This window comes from Macrosteles quadrilineatus, unplaced genomic scaffold (assembly GCF_028750875.1).
Source record: "Macrosteles quadrilineatus isolate MER2022 unplaced genomic scaffold, UCM_ALF_1.0 Scaffold_3__2_contigs__length_128488019, whole genome shotgun sequence".
Taxonomy (NCBI): domain Eukaryota; kingdom Metazoa; phylum Arthropoda; class Insecta; order Hemiptera; family Cicadellidae; genus Macrosteles; species Macrosteles quadrilineatus.
In genome coordinates, this window is record NW_026542596.1 from 18,948,064 (window position 1) to 18,974,162 (window position 26,099).

Below are 26,099 nucleotides of genomic sequence, written 5' to 3' on the forward strand. Positions count from 1 at the left end.
TTGAGGTTAGGTAACTTAAATTATAAGGTTTCATAAAATGCATAGTGAAAAAGGAAAGCTTCACTTGGTGTACTGGTACAGTATTGTGTAATTAAGAATTACAAGCGAACTAAGTCTTACATTTTAGTGCAAAACTACGTCTTAGTTCTCTTTGCATTTCATCTTTCCGTATTGATAGCAATGCACTGAGAGTTTACCGGTACACTGAGAGTAGCAGAGTAGCATTGATTTAAAAAAAGGATGCATTCTTCTCATATTGCAAAATTCTAAAAATATGCTAACGACGCTTATAAAACCTAATTAGCTTGTTTTGACGTATATTCTTTTTGGTGGTGTTTGTGTGTGTTGACGTACATTTAAAATGTTTTACTCTTATGGTAGATTATTTTATGATTTTTGCTTAATTATCTGGTTCTAATAACAGAGGGAATCCATAGCTTTACATCCAATTTTATTCAGTTTAACAGTTCTAAAGTTGGTTAGGACATAACAAAAGCAAATAGTAACAGCACAGCCTATTCAAACCAACCGAAATAGTATATTTCGTACCTAGGGCCGAAAATGAGGTTTTGCCGGCTCGAGATAGTTTTTAAGTTCGAGACGAAGTCGAGAACTTAAATCGATCGAGAGCTGCAAAACCATTTCGGCCCGTGGTACGAACGCTATTTTTCACCACACTATACCCTATTACCACTATTCACCATTATAATAATGCACACTGATAGTCAACACAACTACAACTTTAAGGTTATGTAAAGAAATAATTTGAGGAATCAGCAAAAATAAAAATAAATAGTTGCTAGGCAACGGCGACAATAACACAATTCTATTGCAATGCTATGGATTTTGATTGTGTATTTAAAATGCATTCATGTTTTAAGTAAGTAAGCGGACAGCTGATTTTGCGGCCCCGGCCTGTAAAAACCTGCTCGGTCCCCAAATTTCGATGACAGCTGGCATGGCCAGCAAAACGTAACTTTCAGCCACCAATTAACGTATGTAATACAGCCAAAAACATCATAGTGTGGTGAAAAATGTCTTAAGCTGATTCAGAAGGATGGTAGTTGGATGGTTGATTGACGGCGTACCTATCTTTTAACCAAGCAATTCTGAAAAAAAAAATCAAATAAAAGAGAACCAACTGATGAAGAACAAAATAGTTTAGATTGTGCTTAAATATATTTAACTCTAACCAAGATATTTAATCAATCGCTCTACTGAAAGATTCTCAACTGTCTGTGGAGCAGACGGAATGTCCATTATCGGTGATTTCCCGTAAGATAAACACAATCTCAATCTAGAAAGCACAGACCGCAACATGAGAGATGCCGTTGTCTCGGCCACGGTCATATAGATAGTGATCCTCATCTTGAACTGAGAAATCAGGTCACCAGTGATCTATATGTGGCGTGCTATACATGATACGGACTCTGTTGATCTTTTAGTTCAAGGTTGGCGAGGTCTTATCTTGTAGAAAACCTATTGCTAGGCATATAAATTGCTGCGCTAACGCGTCATAATATTTTTCCCACCTGACAAAGTGGCCTTCCTTGCACTGATTAAAGCACGCAAAGTAGCTAATTGGTGCATTTACTTACTTTTGCCACACTATTTTTGCCACACTCCAGTATTCCAACCAAACGACACAAAACACTGCGGCTCGTGCGTAAATATTTCTCTCATGTGCAGCAAAGTGCCACTTCGTACAGTTACACAAATAGCCATTCTTCCGAAGTAAAATGTGAAGAAGTAGCACAAATGTTATGATAATATTGTTATTGGGTGCCGTATAACATTTTGCGAAGAAAATCCAGGGAGAATACGAAAAGGGGATTCTCCTCCCTAAGAGACCCTTTCTTTTTTCTCTCGATAAGAGTACCAACAGCCTAAGTCGGAGCACATGAAAAGAGCCCGAAATTTTAATCCCCAAAAAGGTTCACTAATCTTAAGCATGGAAAGAGCCCGGGTCTCCACAGGTACCTGAGGAGGAGGACGCTGACTTGTGTTCTGAAATAGTGTTGTGTTTGGTTGGGTTAGGTTAGGTTAACAGACTATATTTTTTAGAAATGTACATATCTTTTAATAATCTTAATTTTAATAATGTATCTTTTAACAGTGTATCTTTTAATATTGTAAATTAATTCATGTATTTCAACTGTGTTATTGGTTCTTTCTTCTTTGAAGACTCGTTGTGAAAGTTATAGGAAGAGCCCGGCCTCTTTTCGCACCGTCCTGGGAGGGACCTTCGAGGCCCAGGCGCTTTTCAAGCGTCTGCATGAGTTTTTGGGCTCTTTTCATGTGCGCCCGCCTAAGTTGGGCTTTGAACCAATAGGTTTTAACATTATCACACGGCTTGTGGTTGCTATAGCCTCTAAGATTAAGGGTAGCTTACACCACTAGACGATCCCCGTCCCTAGATAAGTGGTGATTACAATAATTATTCTTGAAACAAAAAAAAATATTTTAACAAACTGATTAATTGTATCGAATATTTATTTGCTCATTAAAACGGTGTAATCAGCACACTGCACCAAAAATATTACATGATAAATTTTTAGTGGCCTACAATACGGAAATAGTAGGGGAAATTAAACAAACTAAATTCAAAACCAGAAATTTTCCTTGTTGTAAATTATAAGAAATACTTGTAGGGCCTACAATGGATATAAATGACACCTTTTGAATCATTATGAATTATTTTATTGGTTAAATAAACAATTAGGTTTGTTGTGCGAGACATAACCACACCATACTTTAGCTCAGTTAATATGCAACGGTACGAGGAAGAGGAGAGCTTTGTTTCTTTGGAGGCAGTTTACTAGTTTCACTTTAATTAATAAGGTTACAACTCCTAATGTCACTAGAAATCTATGCACTTTCTACCCGGAAATACCCTTTGGTTTTGTATACTTAGTGCTGTAAACGGCGAACATAAACTTTCCCAGCGAGTAACACAAATCACTCCATCAACAATAGCGTGCTCCTTGAGTAGTTAAAGAATTGACTGCGGTATACTAATAACAGTACGAAGTTTTTAACCAATATCAGGCTTAAAGATCCGGAACTGCTCTTAAACACTATGCGGTCCCTTATTAGTGATTATTTCAATTTAAGAATATCGTATACTTTCTAACATTAAAATCGTAGCACCTTCCTTAGTGCTAGAAAGTTGTGCATTGGTTTAGGGAGCTGCTCAGTGATCAGCACCCCGTGACAGACCGCGAGTGTATTGGACGTGACGTGTCTTATTGGCTCAGCAGAGCCGCATGGCAATACGTGCGCGGGCGCATGGCAATGTACGCGCGCGGCGCATGGCAATGTTTGTACACCGAGGCTTTGTATTGTTTAAGACAACTCGTCCGTACACATGAATGTGCGGGACTTGTGTATTTTCCATCGGCGCTTTCTCCAATCTTTGTTGTTTCATCAGTAGTTTTAAAATGTAGTACATTATTGCCTTTAATTAAACAAGAATGCTTGGAGTTTAACGGTTAAGTAATATATGGGTGTAACTGTTCTCGCGAATAAAACTGTCAACTTAAGGATGTTGCTGGATCTACTTCTTATGGAAAAATCTATTACGTGTGTTTTCATCGTATTAAATTCACAGTGGTTTAGGAAAGCTCCACAATTAGAAAAAAATAACTCTCAAGGATGGAAAAAATCTTTTATAACTTTAAAGACTGTTATTTTCTTAACTTAGTACTCACTCATATTCGTATCCCATGTGCTCCAAATACAGCCATGAAACATAATGTCAAAACAACACACATTTAGACATTTGGATTGCTCTCTATGCTCATACAACATCTAATTTTTTTATCATGGGCGTTTTTACGTCCATTCTTTCAAGTAATTTTCTTAATAATTTAACTTTGGGTCAACCTAAGATCTCCTTGGGGGTGAATGCCTCGCCGATCTCGCCACTCGACGTTCTGTACCCACGAGCACCTCAGCTTCCACATGCACAGAAGGCCTTGGAACAGTTCCTGGGATAACAGCTATTTGTGTAATAGCTTCACTGTATATCTTTATTGGACCTGTTTAGATAGTTGTTTCAACCACTCACTATAATCTATATCTCAATGGTTTCAACAGTTGCAGTTCCGAACTGTGCATTGTGATTTTGGTGTTTATTCTTTACTGTTTGTTTATTTTTGACTTGAGCTGCTTGAAAAGGTGTTTTATGATTATGAAAATTAAAGTGTTGTGAGTGAGCTGAAGCTGATTATTTGTTATTAGGTATTAACAATTAAATATTTTGCGTGCATGAATTATTTATGAAGTTTTAAATGTTCACTTATCCTTTCTTCTTCGGATTCCTCAAGAAAGAGTGATTGTTAATGTTAGGTTGAGTTGCGTTTGTGTGTGAATTTGTTAGATTGGAGTTTTGGTAGTGGTAGGTCCAGGTTTATTTTGATTTGATTAAGTTAGTTGGGCCTTTCAGTGGAGGCCCAACTAATGCCTCCACTTAGATAACTTAGATGTGGTGGTCTAAGTTATTGCCTTTGAAAAAGTTAAATTAATAACTTATCAACTTATATATCTATAAGAGTATGCCTAAGTTTACCTTAGAGGCTAACTTAGACTAGACCTACCACTACCAAAACTGCAATCTAACAAATTCACACACAAACAAACACCTAACCTAACGTAACAATCACTCTCTCTTGAGGAATCCGAAAAATATAGGTTAAGTAAACATTTAAAACTTCATAAATAATTCATGCACGCAAAACATATAGGCTAATTGTCAATACCTAATAACAAATCAGCTTCAGCACACTCACAAAACTTTAATTTTCATAATCATAAAACACCTTTTCAAGCGCCCAAGTCAAAAGTAAACAAACAGTAAAGGAATAAACACCTTTACAAAATCACAATGCACAGTTCGCAACTGTAACTGTTGAAAAAAACAACTATCTAAACAGGTCCAATAAAGATATACAGTGAAGCTATTACACAAATAGCTGTTATCCCAGGAACTTTTCGAAGGCCTTCTGTGCTTGTGGAAGCTGAGGTGCTCGTGGGTACAGAACGTCGAGTGATCTCGCCTGGTCTCGACAGTCGCATGAAGTCGACTCAAGTTGTCAGCAGCCTGGACCTGGAGCTGGACCTGGACCTGGAGCTGGAGCTGGAGCTGGAGCTGGAGCTGGAGCTGGAGCTGGAGCTGGAGCTGGAGCTGGAGCTGGAGCTGGAGCTGGAGCTGGAGCTGGACCTGGAGCTGGAGCTGGAGCTGGAGCTGGACCTGGACCTGGACCTGGACCTGGAGCTGGAGCTGGAGCTGGACCTGGAGCTGGACCTGGAGCTGGAGCTGGAGCTGGACCTGGAGCTGGACCTGGACCTGGAGCTGGAGCTGGAGCTGGACCTGGAGCTGGAGCTGGAGCTGGAGCTGGAGCTGGAGCTGGAGCTGGAGCTGGAGCTGGAGCTGGACCTGGAGCTGGAGCTGGAGCTGGAGCTGGAGCTGGAGCTGGAGCTGGAGGACGAGAGTGATTGAGAAGCACGATTGCGCCACTGAAGGATAATATAGATCACGGCTGAGATCATGAACAATCCAACAATCACGAAACTGTCAACTGGCACTGGCGGACCAATCAATGGTTCAAACGTTCAAACTACCAATCGTGATCTGGAATGTGAACCGTGAAAACGTTTGACATCTTGTTAAGTTGTTTCACCAAACAGTTTTATGAGATTGGCAAATCATTGTTTGGTTAAGAAAAGCAAACTCAGTAGTCGTAGAAGTTGTAACCAATTACATGAAAGGATATGCACATTGCACGTTAGATGGAAACAAAACTGCATAATGCCTTGGTCCCTGTGTAAACAAAAATACTGTACCCATGATTTAGCAATCATTAGATTGAACCACACATAATTGTATTAAATCATTTACGATCCACTGAAAAATAAATCATAAAAATTTCCCTCAATTGGGGCTGACCAGACGCAGATTTCCAAAGTCGAATGGCCCCAAATTTCTCGTTATCAAAACCAATCCAATTCGTGGTTCTCACAGAAAGTTTGAAGTGTTTGTGGCTATCTCTATCTACATTCTACACCACTCTCCCTGGTGCGATGTTGGATGGCGGATGCCCTTTCACCTCATTAGCCGCCCATGTTGCACTCTTGATTGTATTTTTCGAACTACTGACCCAGTTCGAGGCTCCTATTTCTCGTAGCCTAATCTTGTAGATTCTACCCCATTTAAAATAGCTCGGTTGAGTCATGTTGAACCCAAGGGCTGTCCCAATGGGGGGAGGGTCAGGGGGTCGTGACCCCCCCAAAAATATTTTTAGTATAGATAAACTATTATACCAAGGGAACTTTATTAATTTTTATTGCAAATCGTTCTACCAAATTCATTGTAGTCTTTACACTTGTGGCGAACGAAAGGATTAATTACAAACTCTAACCTAAAACTCGGGATCGTTCGAGTCCGACTATTTATTGTGTTATGTTATGAAAAATAGGGAAGATCGCAGACGACGGACGCTTTCAGCCCATCGATATAACATTCGATGTTTCAGCCATACGGCAACGGCAGTGTCCGATGCTGGCGTTCGACGTTCGGACGCATTCTTCTTCTTGTTTAATTTACGGCATTTAATGTTATAATTCATTTTAACCTAGATGATTGAAAACTTGAATTAGGTATTGGATAAAGAAAAGAAGTTGTATCAATAGTCAAAGCTTGAAAGGTAGTCGTGGATCTTTTCAAATACACGTAGCAAATAACACTTTCCATGTTCACCTGCCATAATTTCAACCATTTGTCGTACTTTAAACTCTGTGTTTATGATTGACACTTCTAATGAGCCAATTGACTGGATAATTGGTTTAATGTTAATGATACTTACAGATTTGTTTAGATGAAATACCAGGTCTTATGGTAAACCATCAAGATAATTTAATAGCCATTACATTACATTCACAAGAACATCCAATTCGACGTATTACGTTTCGATAATAAAAGGGGACGATAAAATGACTAACTTTTAGGACTCACTAAGGTTGCTTAACGCGAATTAGCGAATCCCGGGGTCAGCCAACAATGATAGTGAAAAAGCATTGCGGATTACCGCCTACGACTAATTTGTATACATTTTTTACATGACAAGCAAGTTCCAGATGTAGGTAATTCCAATAAGTTTACACGTATTTGCAAAAATACCAAACAGAATAAATTTCTCGTTTAAATTAAGAAAACTGCAAACTATATTGAAGACATATTTTGGAGTTCGCCAATTGTAACAATAAACCAGAGCTCCTGCAATCGATTGGACTGTCTGCAGTTCACCAAAGATTTGAAACTCGCGCGTGCTAAATGAAGGCGCGCCTAGCTGTAGCTGCACGATTTTATTCTGAAATAAATGGAAATAGTTATTGGTAAAAAGAGGCTTTTCTTAGTGGAGTAACATATATTTTGATTTTAATATATAATACTACTGATTTTTGCCATATTTAAGATCAATCTGTGTAGATTTGTCACTGATTAAGACCAACTGTTGGAATGACCAGGGACGTTGGGTCCAGTTTCGAACCATGGAACCGGCCATCTTTTAATTGCAAGCCAAGCACTACAACCTCTCAGACACCTAGCAATAAACATATTGAAATACCACAATGTAAGCAACAATAAGTTAAACATACCTTATGGATACTGCAATTACATTTTTCATCCATTGTTTCATATCTGGCTACTTTTGAGTACTACGTCGAATAAATGTTTTTCCTTTTATCTGAGGGCGAGTTTTACAGTGTTTACTTTGATCATTGTACATTATGACAAACAATAGTTTATTGTTTCATTTGTTCTATAAGGCAGTGTGTTTCGTATAACAATATTACAATCTTATATCGAAAAATTAAAACTACAAGTCTCCCTTTATAGTACACTATCTGTGTACCCGTAGTAGTCAGTTGAATGTGACAAAAATCACACAATGTTGGGTTTTTGGACATTTGTAGGCATAATTTTATTTCTTAAGTAGGTAAGCCATGTATTCTATGGAAAAGTACTGGTATCAAGGATCGTCGTCGAAAAGGTTGTTAGATGAATAAATAGGCGTACGTACCCAAGAGATGGGCTATGGGCCTATTTGCTGTATGGTCCAGCGATTGCATTAGACACACGGTGAGTAGAAACAGAAAGTGACACATTGGATAAGCGAGTTTAGCATCATCCGTAAACCTCTGTTACAATCACCCACTGCGGTTGTAATTTTTTACTTTACACTTTCCACAATCCCCATTGAAGCGCCGTCAATGAGTGGAAACATTGTTTGTAAGGTATATTGGCGAGGATCATTAAGTGTCCCAGCCATATACAACACTGATTCAAGGTCTTTTTTCTGGTTATCAAAGCTCAAGAACAATTTTATACACAAATAATTTCTGGTTCCTGACCTGGATGATGCCTACTGCAGTTATTTAATTTCATTTACGGTTACTGTTGGGTACTGTTCAATGAAATGGCGACCATACGTAGTAGTATTTTAAGCCAAGTATGAATGGAGATGAGTGTAGGATGAGTGGCGCGATCTTGTAGTCTTACACTATGATATTGCACTTGCGATTAATTAAATATCCGTTATCTAAGAAAAACGTTATTAATCTCACTTGGTTGGGATTTGCTTTCAAAACGTGATTCGAAATGGTTGCGGTACTGTATTTGAAAACAACATTTTGTAAACATATCAGTGACAGCTACAAAAAAATAATCTTGATCCGAACAGCTGTTCGTTATTTCATAGACGATTATGTGATGAATTTGAATTGATGTGTGAATTTGACAATAATCGCACAAAACTGCATTTTTGAACGTCCGTTATTTTATTTACAAAGTAGTGAGGCCATATTTTATTCACTAAAGACACTCGCAATCCAGTGAATACACTAAAATGACTTGGATCTTGATAGGTACTCTTGGTTTTACGGAGAAGATTGCGTAAAATGCCACCTCGAGTGTTACAGACAGACAGAAAGACAGACAGACAGACAGACAAAAATAGATATAAGACTCGTTTCTGCTTATTTAATGTATAAAACGTAGAAATTATCCTAAAAATATATAATTCTGAGCAATGTACAGACAAAACTCTAATTTTATTTATATAGATAAAACAATTTATTATTATTTTTCTCTTAGTCTAACACATTTAAAATGTTAGAGCTATCATTGTTAGAAAAAACAATAGTTTTTAGAATAAAACAATACTAGGGTAGCAATTGAAGATAATGGAAGCTAGTACTAGGGTTATATGGTTTAAATATAGTACTGGAAGTTAGCCGCCTCCCCCCACCGAGGTCCCATGGTGTAATGGTTAGCACTCTGGACTCTGAATCCAGCGATCCGAGTTCAAATCTCGGTGGGACCTGAAACTTTTTGTCGACGCTTACTGAATGAAACCACTTTATATTACTTCATTTGAAATTAATTAATAAACTAATATCTAAGTACGATGGGGAATACGATTTTTACAATAAATAGAAACTTAGAAAGCTCATAGGTACACAATGGGGTAATAGAGATGAAATTTATTTATTAATTTTGCCAGTGGCAAGAACTAGAAGATTGAATTATTCGTTACCTTTTTTGCTAGCCTTTGCCCTTGTTTCCTCAAATTTATTTCACCACGGTGTGTGGCATCTTCAGGTAGAGGTTCTATTCTATTTACATAATATAATATATAGCAGTTAACCCGGCGCGCGCGTTGCTGCGCTACAACTATTATTTTAAATAGCAATTTGTTCTTTACGATAAATTATAAAAATGTGTACCGAAAACAAAAATAGAATATTTATTTTACTTAATTACCAATGGATAAACAATGTTTTTTGTTTTTTCATTAGGTGTATAAATATATAAGTACCCACCACCACGTGAGCACGCAACATACAGCTGTCCGTGTGAAAAGCATGCATTATTTTCTAAATTTAAACCGGCGATAGTCAGGGAGTGCCCTTGTACCCTATAATAGCCGGATTGCGAAAGCAAGACGCAAAGGAAATTGTAGTTGCTTGAATTCAAAGGGTAATTCGGATGAAATCATCGGTATTCTTGGAATTAGGAATATTTCTCCTGACTGATGATTTGTTGCTTCTATCAAGTTTGGTGTCATTTAATGATTTAACAAATGACACCAATCAACTTGAACTAGAATTAAGAATTAACGGAACCAGACTCCGTGTTCGCATTAGTATTATTGGAGTTCTTTTAGGTGGGTTAGTGACAAATTGGGAGGATTGTGTATGTTGAGTCTAACTTAATTATTTATGTAAGATTGTGTGGATATAGAACAAAATATAAAAATATTAATCCATTGCCATCCTTTTAGCGAATTTCCCATAGGGAATAAGCTTTTTACCGTAGTAATCATGGTGAGACCAGGACCCGGGACCAATTTACTTTTTCGTTTCGTGAGGTCCCTAAAGGCCAAAAGCACCATCCCTTTTGATCCGATTTTGATTAAATTAGGTGTAAAACGTGTTACCTACACCCACTTATTCGAACGAGTTCGCGAACCAGCATGATCGGAATATAGAAACGGGGTTTTATGCCGATAAATATTGGTTTTTCCCATTTTTGACCTATAAAACATAAAAATTAGCAATTTATTTTTTCAAACCATCAGCCTATTATTTAGAAAATGCATGTTTTTCACACGAACAGCTGTTATGTTGCGTGCTCACGTGGTGGTAGCTGGCAGCCTTAGTAGTGACTTGGGCCTTTGGGCGGGCGCACACTGATCCAGCATTTCACCTGAAGCTAAATTTGCACAACGATTTGCTTGAAGCGTTTTGTTTCTTTGCTTCTCCAGTGTGCGGGAGGGTCAAGCATGATGCAGCTTTTGGTTTCAAGCAAAAATAAGTATTATTTGTACTGGTCCTACAGTATTGTTTTAACTTTGTCAGGATCATTTAATAAAGTCAAGGACAGTTGGGAATAGTTTCAAACCATCAAAAAGCAACTTCGACGTTTTCTCAGGATCGAACGGCAGTCTTCTGATTACTAGGCAAGCATCCAATATACAACACAAAAAGTAGCTTTTGCAATGCAACTCAAACTAATCAATTCCTTTTTTCCAGGCTATAACGCTATCCCAGCATGACAACCTCCAACTGCAAACTCATCTTCCACGCCACGAAGTCTACGACTCCAACAACTCAGAGGTGGCTTCATCAGTGATCAGCATCCATCGTAGATGTTCACTACAGATGAATACACAACATGTGCCTACTTAGACTCTATTACAAAGTGTTCAAGAAACCGAAGCAGGGAAGATGTTAATACCCGTGAGAGAATGGAAAGTGTGTGTTCATTGGACGCTGTTTTTCAATAAGCAATTATTTTTATTATTATTAGTGAATCTTTTGTTTACTCAAGTATACGCCAACAGACCACCAAAGTTTTTGATTGACGGACAAACGGAAATCGTCCTGAGGTTGAAGGAAGGCTCAGACACCCCTGCTGGTAAGTTTTTATATTTTTATCGAAATGATGTAAAAGGTTGTGATAATCATGAGTAGCAAATAATCAAATATAAAAAATACATTTGTTTGAAAACTAGTACATTTGTTTGAAAACACAACACTCTTACATCTTTTTGTATAATGTTGTAAGTGACAATAGTAGGTAAATGCACTCACCAATTCCCAGGAAATAAATTATAAACTACAATTGAAAAGTATTAAAAACAAAAAAAGTACTAGTTGGTAGATTAAAAAGACATATACTTTGTTGTCATTGATAATACAGTAGCTGAAATTTGATAGCAATATTATTTGATACATATGTTTGGTCAATTTCATATTTTATACAGGTAGCATTGACTATATTTCAATTTCACTAGCAGTAGCCTCTGCCTCTGCCCCTTTTTAGTAACTTTGTTTTCATAATGATTTAAGTTTTCCTTCTCCCTGGAATATTTCCTAGTTTGGTTCCCAGGAAGTTTAATACTAGGTGGCACCCCTTTCATGAAGAATTTTAAATTGAAAATTAAGGATAAACACTCTGTTCAAATTCATCCACCTACTCCAGACTGTGTGACGCAAAACTCTGGGGGGATGATAAACTAGTAAGTCACGGCCTACCCCTAGAACCAGTCACACTCAAATTTCGTCCCCGGAGTACTCAGAAGGATACGAGAAAAAATCCAGGGTTCGATACGAAGTTGTCACGGCTTTGACTGGTCAAATTTATTTAATTTTAATCGAAGGCTCAGAGCAGAGCTCTGGAAGCGCTCAGGAAATCCTGCAGACGATCACCCCACCTTCAAAGTGTTTCGGAGAATTTTGCCTAACTTTTATCATAGATAAAACATACTAGTCTATGCTTTTATACATTATAATTCACGGCCGTTGTGAAAGAAACACACAGGTATTTCAAAGGCATTCGTTGTGAGATATCAAAGTTTTGCAGTAAACAGATTGGTTCGTATGTTCTATCTTATCTATCATGGTTTCTATCATGGTTCTATCTAAGTAATAGCATAGATAAAACATCCTGGTAATAGCATAGACAAATTCTATTTGTCTATAATGGTAATTAATAGAGGCCTACCAATGGTCACGAGGTAAGAGGTGGCTGTGGGTAAAGTGATCAAGTATTCACAAGCTTATGTGAAGTAAAATGTTTTATCTGTAAAATCTTAAATCCTCTGATTCCATTACGGTTGAGACTTATGCGCTCAAGCGGCAAACACTAAACAGCTGATCGAAAATTCAATTGAAATGAAATGAAATGAAATGATTTATTGTCGTTAAAACTATGTACAAAGTTCATGACAATCGTCAAAATAAAAATAAAACAATCAAGATGGCTCTGGCAACTAAAATATCTAAAACTCTAAACCAAAGTACTCTTCATGTTTATACAGGCAAGCCTGGGTTAGAGTAGTTTTTATAACATGTTTGAATTTTAAAACACACAGGTTTTTGATGGATGCAGGCAAGAAATTGTACATTTTAACACCTTGGTACTCAAAACTATTTTGAGTGGCTGTATACTTATGCCTTAGTGTAGACAGATTATCTTTTGATCTAGTACAGTAGTTGTGCACATCAGTTGCGCATAGGGATGAGCGATAAATCACAGACTGTGATTTTGTCACCGATATTTTTAAGTCGCAGTCACAGTCTGTGACACGATATCAAAAGTAGCAGCTACCGGAGTCACAGTCTCTGTTCACCATTTGCAGTCGCAGTCACAGCTTTTTAGTTCAAAATATCGACTGTAGAAGCGCGAGCAGCGCTGTGACTGAGCGAGTCACAGTCTCTGTTCCCCAGTCACAGGCTTTTAGTTCAAAATATCGACTGTAGGAGCGCTGTGAGTGGGCTGTATCCGCCGTCCTTGTAAGTGCTGCTCTCTGTATCCTTCGGATTTTGAGCGGGCTTTGCACCCTATATCGTCAACAGCGCGAGATCACAGTAGCAGTCATTCGGGGTTTGGAGCAGTCACAGTCACAGTCGCAGTCACAAGTAGCTGGTTAGCCGTTCGAGTGATGCACGCCAATGGCATCGTCACAGTTTCGTAGTTTTGAGTATCACCGCACGGAGCGCCACCGTAGCATATATCGCTGTGACTAGTCACCGATATTTTTAAACGATATTTCTTTGTCACAGTCACAGTTCCGAGTGATATTTTAAAGTCACTGATATTCTCATCCCTATTGCGCTTGCGCACAACACTTGTTGAGCGTTGAGCGGTTCTGGGTCACTGGGTCTAGTTTCTAGTTTCGTCTGTCGTCTGTCAGTGACAGTGTCAACAAACAAACACCAGTTTGGGGTTATGTTGATATAATGTTGCCGTCGGCGTTAAATATTGGTAAAATCGGTCGGTTTAGCTTTATTTGATGAATTTGCGTGCTATTACTGATAAATATGTCGTGTGAGTGTGTGTATATACTTCACTGTGTACTGTGATTAAAACTTGGCCTACGTTCTTCGGCCCATAGCCCGAGCCATGGCCAACAAAACACATAGGCCTAATAGGAGTAGGCAATTTACTGTGGATGAAAACTGGTAAGTTCTGGTGTTAATTTAATCGTGACCCGTGTTTAGCCCTCTTAAAATTTGGTAACTTACCAGTACCTTACAACTGAGCGACCTGAGGCCAGAGTGTAACAAATGCGGGGTATATACGAGTTTATATATAATAATATGATAATACTGGCGAGGCAATGGAAGTGCCCCAACTTATAAATAGTACAAACTCAATAATATTCACCCTATTGATATAAATAGCACATCAAAACACAGCTTATCTGTTGGCATTTTAACTTAACATAGGCCCTACCTAGTAATTTTTTCCATTTCTTGAAAACAAAATCCTGCAAGTGACTTCCTTGTCCTACTTGACATTCCTTTTTAGTCATTTGGAAACTCTGCCAAATACTCCTCCATCATGTCTTCAGGAATCCCGTAACCTTAGTTTTTGGACAATTCTTAGCTACGGTTCAAGCAAATCTGTGGGGCGACTTTGAAAAGCCTCTTAACCCCTTGATCCCCCCCCCCCCAAAAAAAAAGAGCCAACGTAAAACCACAGACAATATAAAACGTTCAACAACAAAAGCTTCCTGGCAAATCTCAAGGTTTAAGCTGTTATCCTAAATAATTTTACCCAGTTCACCATTGTTTTCCAATCTGGAACAGCGCCATGTTGACCAAGAGGACGGAATGTGGTCCAAACAATCTGTGGATTTTTGCACAAGAATCACTATTTTAAAAATAGGTTTCCACATCAAAATCTCAGTGTTAATAGCCTCAGGCTTAATGTTTATAGTGGTGGGAATCACCGAATGAAAATAACCGAATCAATCGGTTATTGATGCTGATTAGACTAATTCGGTTATTTTATCCTGGTTCGGTTAAATTAGTCTTATCGAGCGATTCGGTGATTTAGTTATTTAGTTGATTTAGTTTGCCACATCATCAGGAAACTAAAATTTATTCGGAGATTCGTTCGACTAAAAATCACCGATTGACGCTAAAAGAATAAATGCCATTCACTTTCCCATAAGATAAAAATTAGTTGTGTTTTGTGACAGTGAATAATGACTAAAATTTATTCGGTGATTCATTCAACTAAAAATAACCGATTGACGCAAAAAATAACTGATTGATTATTCGGTCATGGAAACCATTCGGTTATCCCATCACTAAATGTTTACTAAAATGGGATAGTTTAATTGATGTTATAAGCACAGCTGTTCATTCATTGTTGCTTTACTTATAGTGTGACGACGAAAGAAAATTAGGGTGCTCTCACTGCCTCACTTTGTATTGTATATGGTATACACTCTTAAGCAACATTCATAAAGTAGGTACTGAAATTATTTTAGCAAAAAAATTTTAAAAAGTATGATGACTAACAAATATTACTGTCCTCTTTTTAATGTAAAGTGTGTCATTGTGAGATGGAACATGTTAATCCCTCCTCAGTTAACAAAGAAAAGTGTTACCTACACATTTTTGAAAAAAGACTTGAATCTAAGATGTGAAAAATGAAAACATTTTCTTTTATTGTAAAATTCTCTCTTGAACTATGAAACTGCTCATATTTTGTAGTGTATTAAGCCCATTCCACATCACTTTAATTTGAGAAAGATCCACCAAAATTCTTCCCCAACACAAGATATTTGGAAACAGACTTCCACTAAACTTATTTAGTACCGTATCAAATTATTTATAGATTTTATATTTCTTGGATTGGATGTGATTCAAAACCGAATACCACCAAAGATAAAAATATGTTACATTCTGTTTCTTATTTTCAAAACTACACTCTAACAAGATATTATTTGTTATCATCACGGTAGAGTGAGACTGGTCCAGCAATTTGATGGAATTAAATTGTGGATATTTATAGGGATGCACTGTGGTTGCGATGCTCCCTGGTGTGGATTAACGTCCGCACTAGTGAGTATACTACGACTATACGCAGTACTATCCTAATAATTAGACCAATTCGTTAATTACGAGGAAAAAATGTGGTGTTCGGATTCCACAATAAACTGTAACTTAGTTGCCATTAGCTGTATGGGCTAATAAACAGCTGTGTCTAAGGAACATGTCGGCCTTAGTCACTAACAAGATTACAAGATCGCGCCACTCATCCTACACTCATCCTTCACTCATATTTGGGTTAAAATACGCACATAGTGGCGTCCCCATCTTAAATAATTGATAATTGATAGTTGATAATTCCAATTAACAGAGTGTGAAATTACTTTTCAGGTAGTTTAATATACAGACTGAGGGGTGTGGACCCGGATGGAGATACACTGACTTTTGGAGTGAGAGAGCAAATTGGTCATGATATCCTGCGTATCGAGGGTGTTGGAGTCAACGAAGCTAATGTATATCTCAAGAAGGAGCTGGACAGAGAGGTGAATATGTCTCATGAGAAGATCCCTTTAGGGATTGTCATACTCAAACTCAATTGGCTGATGGTAAATTTTAAAGCCATTTCTCTTTGATGGCTTTGGACCAGCTGCAGCCAGTGTTAACTCAATGAGATCAACTTATATTTAAATAGAAATAGGTAATAAAACGTTCAACCAGGATGTGATTGAGCCATGCGAACGAGCTCATCTTGAAAATGAACGAGCATTTGACATAAAACCACATTAGGACAAGATGACGTCTGTCGGGCCAGCTAGTAGTTAATAAAACAAGCCTGTCATAGAGTATGATACATTGAAGTTTTTCTCTCCATAGGTTTTTTTTCGGTTGTTCGTATGTAACAGGGGCAAGATGTTATAGCTTGCTATAAGTTGGTCTTTCAGTCTGGCATGATTATAAAGTTGATTCATAAGAAAGAAGGTTGTTGTATTCAACAAAAATAAGTAGGTAGTATAAATCTCCACACCCTGTTGTATTGTATTGATTGGTGGCTCCAATTCATATATATGATGTCTTGTTCTATCCATGTTCAAAGATATATACTAGATATATACATATAATATACGGTAAGAATGATGTAAAATACAGCTATGAGAATATAATTAAAATCAATTAAACCTGAGGTGGCAGGAGGAGATTTTAAACAGTGAGAACTATTACATCAAAACTACTGGATACCAAAATATCTTCAAAACTTAAAAAAACTATTTTTTATTTTTGTATTTAGAGTGGTTATGTTTACATAGGTACGCTTGAAACACTCAATATAAATGCAAGCTCAATATGAAATCAAATATAACTCAAAATAACTAACTTAGCCTACTAAAACTTTATATCTCCATTAACTGTGCTGTCATACCATGGCAAGTCATAGGATGGCGTACAATTCTGAATCCCTTAATTTAAGGAAGTTACTCAGGCAAGTTGGGTTATGCAATCGCATAAAATTAACCTCTTAATGAAATGAAGCACTCACTTGATGTTACACGAGCCATAAAAAGTAGGTTGTGACCGTATGACATTAGCCAGGTTTTCCACATCCCTGGTTGTGAGTGTGTGCGCTGCTAAAACAATTCACACGCCAGTTGCACTACTGTTAACATAATTCTTTGTTTCAAAATCTTTTTCTTACATAATGTTTATTATTTTTCAAGGGCCCAGATCTTGGTAATTGTTTAAAAAAGTGCTTGATTAGCATAATATGATATGTATTGTGCTATATTAAAAGATGTCTTCAAATACAACTCAATGTATTAGGCCTACAGTTGTTATATTGAAGGATATTTGTATGGAGCCTGATGGACATTTCGCCATTTATGTGCACACCACAGTCATATAAGTAGCAAAAAATAAAATGAAAATAATATTGTGGAAGAGACACTTACACAGTGTGCTACACTTTAAATTTTATTTCTTATTTTTGTTACTATAAAAGTAGGTGTGATATAAAAAACATAAAATATGCTTTATTATTTTGTACAATTAGTTGTCTTTTCAGTTTGTTTTAAAAGTTGGAAGTTTAACAAATCAGTAATTTACATCAGCGCAATCTATCCAGGGCCAAATATACATTTTTAAAACTGTACACAGCTTTTTCATGGGAATGGGAAGTGAACTCCTATCATTAGTAAAAAATAACATATTCTATTATTATAAATTTAATAGTTTAACAAATCTAGAATGTCTAATAACTTTTAGTGAAGATTAAACTCGACTACTTCTCACACCTGTATCACCTCAGGTGCGGGATGAGTACGCGCTGGTGTTGACACTGACAGACGGCCATCTTGGTGAGGGCAACTTCATCACCCAGAGTCTGCTGTTGCTGGTCGAGGATGTCAATGACAACGAGCCAATCTTCCGGCCGTACCAGAGCTCCCTGGTGGTGCGGGAGGACAGCGGCCCTGGGATACTTACCACCGTCGAGGCCACTGATCTGGACGAGGGGCCGTACGGACAGGTGTGCCAACTTAACTTGTTTAGCCATGATTTTGACATCAGGGAATTTTTGCTGCAGTAAAATGAATACAATTTATGGTTTTGCCGAATTGGTCAGTAGCCTACTTATAGTCACACACATTATTGCCTTACACTATGTGGTTTTGTATTGATTAATTAATTATTTTTAGGGGGTGTGGGTTTACGGTAGAGGGTGCCAAAAAACAAAACAAACATCGTGTAGAGACATGGCATCAAAGATAGCAATCACTGTAATTATAGTTATGAGATGGGTATATTGAAGTTGTATTTTCATCTAAATATGAATGCAAGATGATTTTTAGATGCCCTATGTAGTTTTTCTACCTACTAAGATTTATACTAAGACCCAGTTTTGAACAATGAAAACCTTTTTATTGTCAACCAAGTATGTTTAAATGCCGTTGTAAATTAAAGATTAATATGAAAAAGGAGTGTACGTATGTTATGAATTAGACTGGCTGTTATTTTTTAGCTAGGACCATCAGAAATTTATCAATAGCGATTTTTTATCAATAGTGATTTTTTATCAATAGTTTATTTTTTATCATTAGTTGATCATTATAACAATGATCAACGACAGTGTGACCAGTTTTTAAATAATTGTAAAAAGTGTCTGATCATTTTCATGATTTATCTGGTGATGTACTACAGTATATTGTCTAATTTTATTTGACAAGCACTACAACCACACAGATTTATTATAAATGCTTCCCTGTGTATAGTACTACTTTTAAATATTAGGCCTTATTGTTATTTAAAAAGAAGAAAAACTACAGCTTTGCTAACCAGTAATGTAAAATTAAAATACCTCAACAAAATCCTGTATTCAAAGTTTTTTTACTACAATCTTTACAAATATTTTGTAATCTTTATTGCAAACTTTCTTGCAGGTTGTATATAGCCTTCAGGAGTTAGACGGTGAGAATGATTTATTCTCTGTTTCAACTGTAAATGGAAAAGGAGTCATTCGGCTTGTGGGCCGATTGGATTATGAAAGAAAGTTCCTTTATCAGCTTAGAGTTCTAGCAATGGATAGATCAAACAATGAAAGGGTAAGAGTAATTTGTATGCACAGCTTCAGTATTTGCTTTAAACACTTATTTTTAACAGAGTTTAAACCATGAACAAGTTTTCTTGGGAAGTAGATGGTGTTTGTAACGATTCCACTGTTTTCGTCCCTCTCAAATTATCATGAGAAGTTTTTGGTAAAGATGATGGATAGCCTTAGGCCAGGAGTTTAAAGACCAAGTTATTTTGGTTAGTGGTTAATTTGACCTTTTGTGAAAAAGTGAATATTATAGTGTGTTAAAAAAGTGAAGGTGCGTTTTTGCATTGTTTTTTGTTGTGTTTAAAATATTGCTTTTATTTTTTCAATATAATTTTGAAAATTTCATACTAAAGACAATTAAGAATTTAAATGTTTTCATTATCTATCTTTAACTAAAAAAAAAAAAAAAAAAACTTTAAGGCGTTCAAATATGAAAAAATATCCGAGATTTCATGATATTTACAGATAAATACTGCAACAGCGGCCATCTTGGTGAAGGTACAGGACGTGGAAGATCAGCCTCCAGAGTTTGTGGTTGTCTCTCCTGTGACGAGAGTGAGTGAGGACGCTCCTGTAGGAACATCTGTATTGCAAGGTAAAGTGCTTATTTTATAACAGAAATTCGTTGTTTTTAAGTTTTCATGGGCTTGGAGAGTTCAAGTTTATTAAAGGTTATTGACACATTTTTCCATCACTACTGATTTTTACAGAAGTTTCACAATGTTCTGCTGTTGGGAATCCATCCAGGAATGTTATCTAGAGCATTACTGTATTTTAGATATTTTCCATCAGTGATAAGCAAAATCAGTGATAAATATAACCATGTCTTCAAGGTGAGAAGAAACAGAACATGACAAGATTAAAGCAAGATTTGAACAAGACACTGAATCTGGGAGCACACTAGCTGAAAATAACAAATCCTTAAAGGGTCAAAAACAATTTAATTATTTTAATTTAGTTTTGAATGTCAAAATGAATTAAGTATGTGCGTTACGTTAGAATAAATATCGATTCAATAATAGCAGCTGGTTTTTTTTCAAATCGTCTTTTAAAAAGTGGATAGTTAAAGACAGTTGAGCCCAGTTCTAGATCAGAGGTGCCAGTCCCCCCAAGGTCAAGGGCACAAGGCCCACCTTTCTCCCCCCCCTAAAAAACCACATGCTGTATTCCCACACCAAATCCAAAATTTCAAGGATTTTCTAAAGTAAAAAAAATATAAACACTAGGTAAGTTAACTGGCAATACAGAATGTTTATTAGGAACATTCGTTTTCCAATACAAAAATTATAAGGACAAAGAAATATTCACATTAGATAGCTGATAGATAGACATCATCACTACTTCCCATGATCGTGGCAATATCTTCACATCCCTATGCGATGGCATCACCATCATCTCTCACGTTAAACATATATAAGGTCAATACAGAATTTTTAACATCCGTTTTCCAATACAAAAATTATGAGGACGATGAAATAGTCACAATAGATATTTGGATAATTTAGAAAAGAAGAAATGGTCTTGCTCAATACAGCAGATTTGGGGGGCGGACTTTTCATCCGATTAAGAAAAAAATGTTAAGCCACAAACATACAAACGCAAGACCAGTTAGCCTCTACATGAATGAAGGAAATAGAACTAGTTATCTCCTGACCTCTCCGAGAATTCAGTTTTCTATCTGCCTGCATTATAAAGTTGTCATGACAATAATCTGCGACTGTGGCAATGTTTTAACATTCACTCACGGTTGCAAAAATGTCCACTCCCGTAATCTCAGAATCTTGACATTGCCCCAAAAACGGGGAGATCTTGACACTCTTTCCTCTGTGGTCGCAAAGACACCATCATCACCTCTTATGATCTCAGATCTTGGCAATCTTGACATTCCTCCACGGTTGCAAAGACATCATCACCATCTACCGTAATCGCGGCAATATCTTAACATCCTATATCCACTTGTTAGCGAAGGCAATTACCATTGTCATATTTGCAAAATGTCATCCATTTTGTATGAAATTGTGTCAGTAACACAACCGTAAGTTAGTGGGTTGTGGGTTACAATATAAATATGTAAACATTATGTTGAAATGTTCTTAGTTCGGTGTATTTAAACCATTCTCAGGTGGGGATTGACATTCCCCACGGACCCGAAGACATCACTTTGATGCGAGGAACAAATTTTAATTATGAATAGCCAAAATTATGTTGCAACAGTTAATAAGGTCTAAAAATAAAACAAATAACAAAAAATTAAGGTTTTTTTAAATTACTTAATAGATTATTAATGTCAATATAATCTAAAATAAAATCCCACCTAAAATCCCCCAAAAATTCCAGTGCATACGAAGATCCCTTCTGGGAACCCCTGTTCTATCTAGAAAGTCAAAAAGTTTGACCAACAAGTAGATACAATTTTCTTTAGATTAAGGAGAGCTTCTATAATTATGATTGTAAAAATCTTAAGTACAATTTACCTACTTAATTTGTTATGAAATTAAAATTGAAATCTTCCCTTAACAAAACTAAATCAACAGTACTTAGCTATTGAATTTTAGTATAAGGACACCATGAAGAGCAATTAGTGGATGATCATTACCCAAGTGGTTCATATTCTAACTATTCACAACAACCACATGATAGATTATGATTGGCATTTCTTGTTTCAATGGTAAAAGTGGATGTGTAAGATAACATAATTTGCAGTGAGAGCGGTGGATGGAGACCGAGGGGTCAACAACCGTATACTCTACTCGATCACTCGGGGAGGAGAAGGAGTCTTCGACATCGATGCTCACTCTGGACTTGTCTTTACAACAACGAAGTTAGACAGGGAATCAGCCAGCAACAGCAATGGTGCTTACATAATGGAGATTATGGTGGGTGATTTATATTGCAAATTGCAGCAGGATTTCAAAAAAAGCTTGATCTAGAAGACTGGCTTGTGTGTTAAAACAATAAATTTGAACGTTTTAGTTCAAATATCTCGATTAAAAGAGGTATTATTTTCCCAAAAAGAGTAAATTACAAAAATATTCCTTATTCTAATGAGGCTTATTTCCTCAACTTGAAAGTAAATTATGGAAATATTTGTTTTCAGTAACCTAAAATTTACCCTGTTGGGAGTATAAAAATTTTGCTATGTGAAGGCTCTGTCAGTAGTATAAATCTATGGGAGCGATATCATGGGTTTGCCCAACACTAAATTTATCAGTACACTGTTACTCTTGTACTGCACTGCATCACCCACAACCTTTGCTTAGCTCATTATTGCTGTGCTCTACAAAAAGCAGGCGAAAGGAACCAACTTCTTTAAAAAATGAAAAAAGTTAATGCTTCATAATTGAGCAAACTTTTGAACTACTGTAGTCTAATTGAGCAGTTATAGGTTTCCTACGCTTAACACTGATTGTATAATGTTTTGTTTCCAGGCTCAAGAGGAATCAAGAGCAGTGTATCCTGCGCCGACAGTGCGGACAGAAGTTACCATTATACTGATGGACGTGAACGACGAAACTCCCACATTCCGCAGCAAGATGTACGCTTGTGAGGTGAACGAGAACGCTCCTGCTAACACTCCACTCACCTTCCTCGGCCATGTTGTGCCTCAAGTGTTTGATTACGACCAGGTGGGTACAACTAGTTGGTAAACATTATGCTGTATGATGGAGTGTTATGTTAATTTTTAACTTCCTCACCGAAACACCGGAGAAGATTCAAGTTCTAAAAAGCCATCAGTACAATGAAGTGTTTTTTGTCATAAAATTTAAACTTTAAGAAGATTCCCATACCAAAGCTGTATTCATTGAAGTTCAGCAATGAGTCTCATACTAGCTGATTTCAGTCATTATCAAAACTGTCATATCGTCATTCTACACTCAACGCTCTCATCTTCGCAACCTGTTGTTTTTGTGTTGTAAAACTCTAATCTCAAATATTTTCTATGAATGCAGTACTTAGCAATCCGGAAGGAAGATGTATTAAAAAGTAATTCTCAACCATGCCCTATAGTTTAACACTCAGGGTCACAGCTCTGTCACAGATTTTCAGTGATTCTAAAATTCACACTCCAATAGTTACTTATCAACCCAATGTCAAAGTGATTCAGAGGAATTTCACAACAAGTTGAACTGGTGGTATCAGATCTTTTGTATGGCAGACAAGGCTGCTAGGAGTGTCGCTGCTCTTAGTAATCTTATGGCCAATGTCGGGGTCCTCGGTCCAGCCGTAAAAGACTCTTAATGTCTGCGGTCCAGTCCGTTCTTCTCTACGGCTCTGAGGTTTGGGTAGACGCGCTCAACAAAGAAGCATAAAGGTTGCACGAGAGTCAGGCGGCACTCAGGGTAGCTTCCGCGTACCTCACGGTGTCCGAACCGTTTTGGTGATTGCTGGAGTTATCCCTGTCAAACTCTTGGCAGCGTAGAGGAAGGCAATCTACCAGAGACAAGGCTACATCGGGAAGGACGCTGCAAGAATGGAAGAGCGCTCCCACACTTTTCAGTTGTGGCAATAGAGCTGGGCAAGATTGAGCAGTGTCCATTGGTTAGAAGGGTCATTTCATCCATCCCAATAAAGGGTCAGGTGCCAAAAAAATTAGTCGTCTGAAAACTGGTGCGAAGGTTGATTAATGAAACTATATGATAATGTATAGGCCTATTTATTTAGAATGATTCTTAAAATTTAAAGCTTTACAAAACTGCTCATGAAGTTTTTGTTCCGTTTTGTTTTCCAGGGTAACAATGGTACATTTGACATGTTCATTGAAGATGATGATGGGGTGTTTGAAGTAACTCCCCGGCAAGGAATCAACGAAGCTTCATTTCTAATAAGAGTCAAAGATTCGTCTAGAATCGACTTTGAAAAATCATCTGGTAAAAAAGTTATTTCTAAAGTAAAAAAATTAAAATGTAACCCGGTGATACTTAATTTATTTTGAATTAAACCACTGTAACTATTCAACTGAACTGCAGTAAAATAAAAACTCTCTTTTCATTCTGAATTTTTTACTATAGTACTTCATTACAGCAATTGAAGCAATTAGCTATAAATTAATAAAGTTACTATATACTGAACTTTAGTTTTATGAAATGTACTCAATTCGTTTTCTAAACTTGTTTCATTTGAATGATATTTAAATCATCCTTTTTTTAATGATATAAATTTGATTGTATAGCTGTACTAAACAAATATATTGGTTCTAAACTATTATTGTTTGCAGAAAGCTAAAATATGTTTATAATGACAAATATTTAAGTGCCAATGAATTGTAGGCCTAATGCATTTATTTTTTCAGTGATAAATTTCACCTTAGTGGCTAAGGAAACTGTTGAGAGGAGGCCGAAGTCTAACCGTGTACCTGTCACTGTGTTCATACGAGACATGAATGACAATTTCCCAGAATTCACCAAACCAGTGTATGAGGTAAGCAATATAATCCGCAAGTTTAAGCCATTTAAAACTAACCATACATATTTAGAGAAGAGAGTAACAAATTATTAGTGGGATTTATTTAATAAGCCTGAGGAATATTATTAAGAATTACCTTTTTAATATAATTTACTCTTTTGCAGATTTTTTTGTCACTCTTCTATGTTAGCAGTGTTTTAGATTTTATTAATAACATAATATAGATACAGTGTTAATCTAATATGATAGAGTCAATCACTTAGTTTTTTATTGGAATATAACAAGGCTTTTCTTCCTTATTTTAACTTCTTCTTAATTTCAAAGAATAACACTATGTAATTAGTCCTAGTAATTAACACAGCAGTGTTTAAGAATTGAAACAAAAATGTTAACTGCTTAATTGCTTTTGTAGGTGCAAAATTTTTGAAATGTTTGAATGATTCTCATGTATGTTCAAGGATCATCAAAACCTGATCATTCATTTCACAGCACTTATTTCACAGAAGTTGTAATTTTCACAAATTAAATGCAGCCCGTAATATTCATCATGTCTTGACTCTTGAAATTTTTAAAGCTATATTACTCAGGAAGATAACCAACACAAACATTTTATTCACGATACACATGATTTGTTGTGATCTACAGGCCAGGCTGGCAGAGAACTCTAGAATTGGCACAGTGGTGGTGAAGGTTCAAGCCCATGACAGGGACTCTGGAGACCTGGGGACGAGAGGCGTCCGCTACACCAACCTTGGCGGCAGCATTGCTGATCTGTGAGTGATCGGCTAAAGACAAACTTAACAATAACAGCTGTAAAATTTCTGCTAAAATAAAGAAAAAACATTTACTTGACAACAGGTCATTTTAAAATGAAGATGAAACACAAGTTTCAGAATTTACAACAGTAATATAAGAAGTCTACATGAACATCCAAGCCAAATGGTACAGCTGACAGTGGAACACCCAGAATTTTACTAGATAATATTGTGAAGGCTATATTAGGTGTGTTGCTGGCCTAGTGGTTAGCGTCTCGGACTTCGGTGCGGAAGGGACTGGCATACCCACAAAAACATTAATCTCACGTTGAACTTTTGTGAAATGCCACTAGCGTAGGAAAAATATTTTTTAAATATTTAAAACACAAGTCAAAGTAATAAGGTTTTGAAAGCCAAAGTAAAAACAACACAAGTATGCCGTTGAAGCACTGCCTCACTTGTGACATGCAGACCAACCAATTCTCCAGGAAAGGCAGTTTGAG

The 26,099-nt window shown here is 36.8% G+C and overlaps 1 protein-coding gene and 1 non-coding gene across 3 annotated transcripts in view; both read left to right on the forward strand.

Moving 5' to 3' along the window:
• LOC128990280 (cadherin-23-like) overlaps positions 1–26,099 on the forward strand; it is a 99,450-nt gene that overhangs the window by 45,793 nt on the left and 27,558 nt on the right. For both annotated transcript variants that reach the window (XR_008490510.1, XM_054412599.1), the window contains exons 4-13: positions 11,095–11,479; positions 16,243–16,394; positions 18,152–18,370; positions 19,281–19,442; positions 19,904–20,033; positions 22,142–22,314; positions 22,867–23,064; positions 24,168–24,306; positions 24,729–24,856; positions 25,487–25,614. Coding sequence is in view for 1 of the 2 variants with exons in the window: in XM_054412599.1 (XP_054268574.1) it covers positions 11,290–11,479; positions 16,243–16,394; positions 18,152–18,370; positions 19,281–19,442; positions 19,904–20,033; positions 22,142–22,314; positions 22,867–23,064; positions 24,168–24,306; positions 24,729–24,856; positions 25,487–25,614 (1,619 nt within the window). In the remaining variant the exon portion in view is untranslated. The remainder of the gene's footprint in view (positions 1–11,094; positions 11,480–16,242; positions 16,395–18,151; positions 18,371–19,280; positions 19,443–19,903; positions 20,034–22,141; positions 22,315–22,866; positions 23,065–24,167; positions 24,307–24,728; positions 24,857–25,486; positions 25,615–26,099) is intronic.
• Positions 9,312–9,383, forward strand: Trnaq-cug (transfer RNA glutamine (anticodon CUG)). Its single transcript has one exon. It is a non-coding gene; the product is annotated as a tRNA-Gln (tRNA).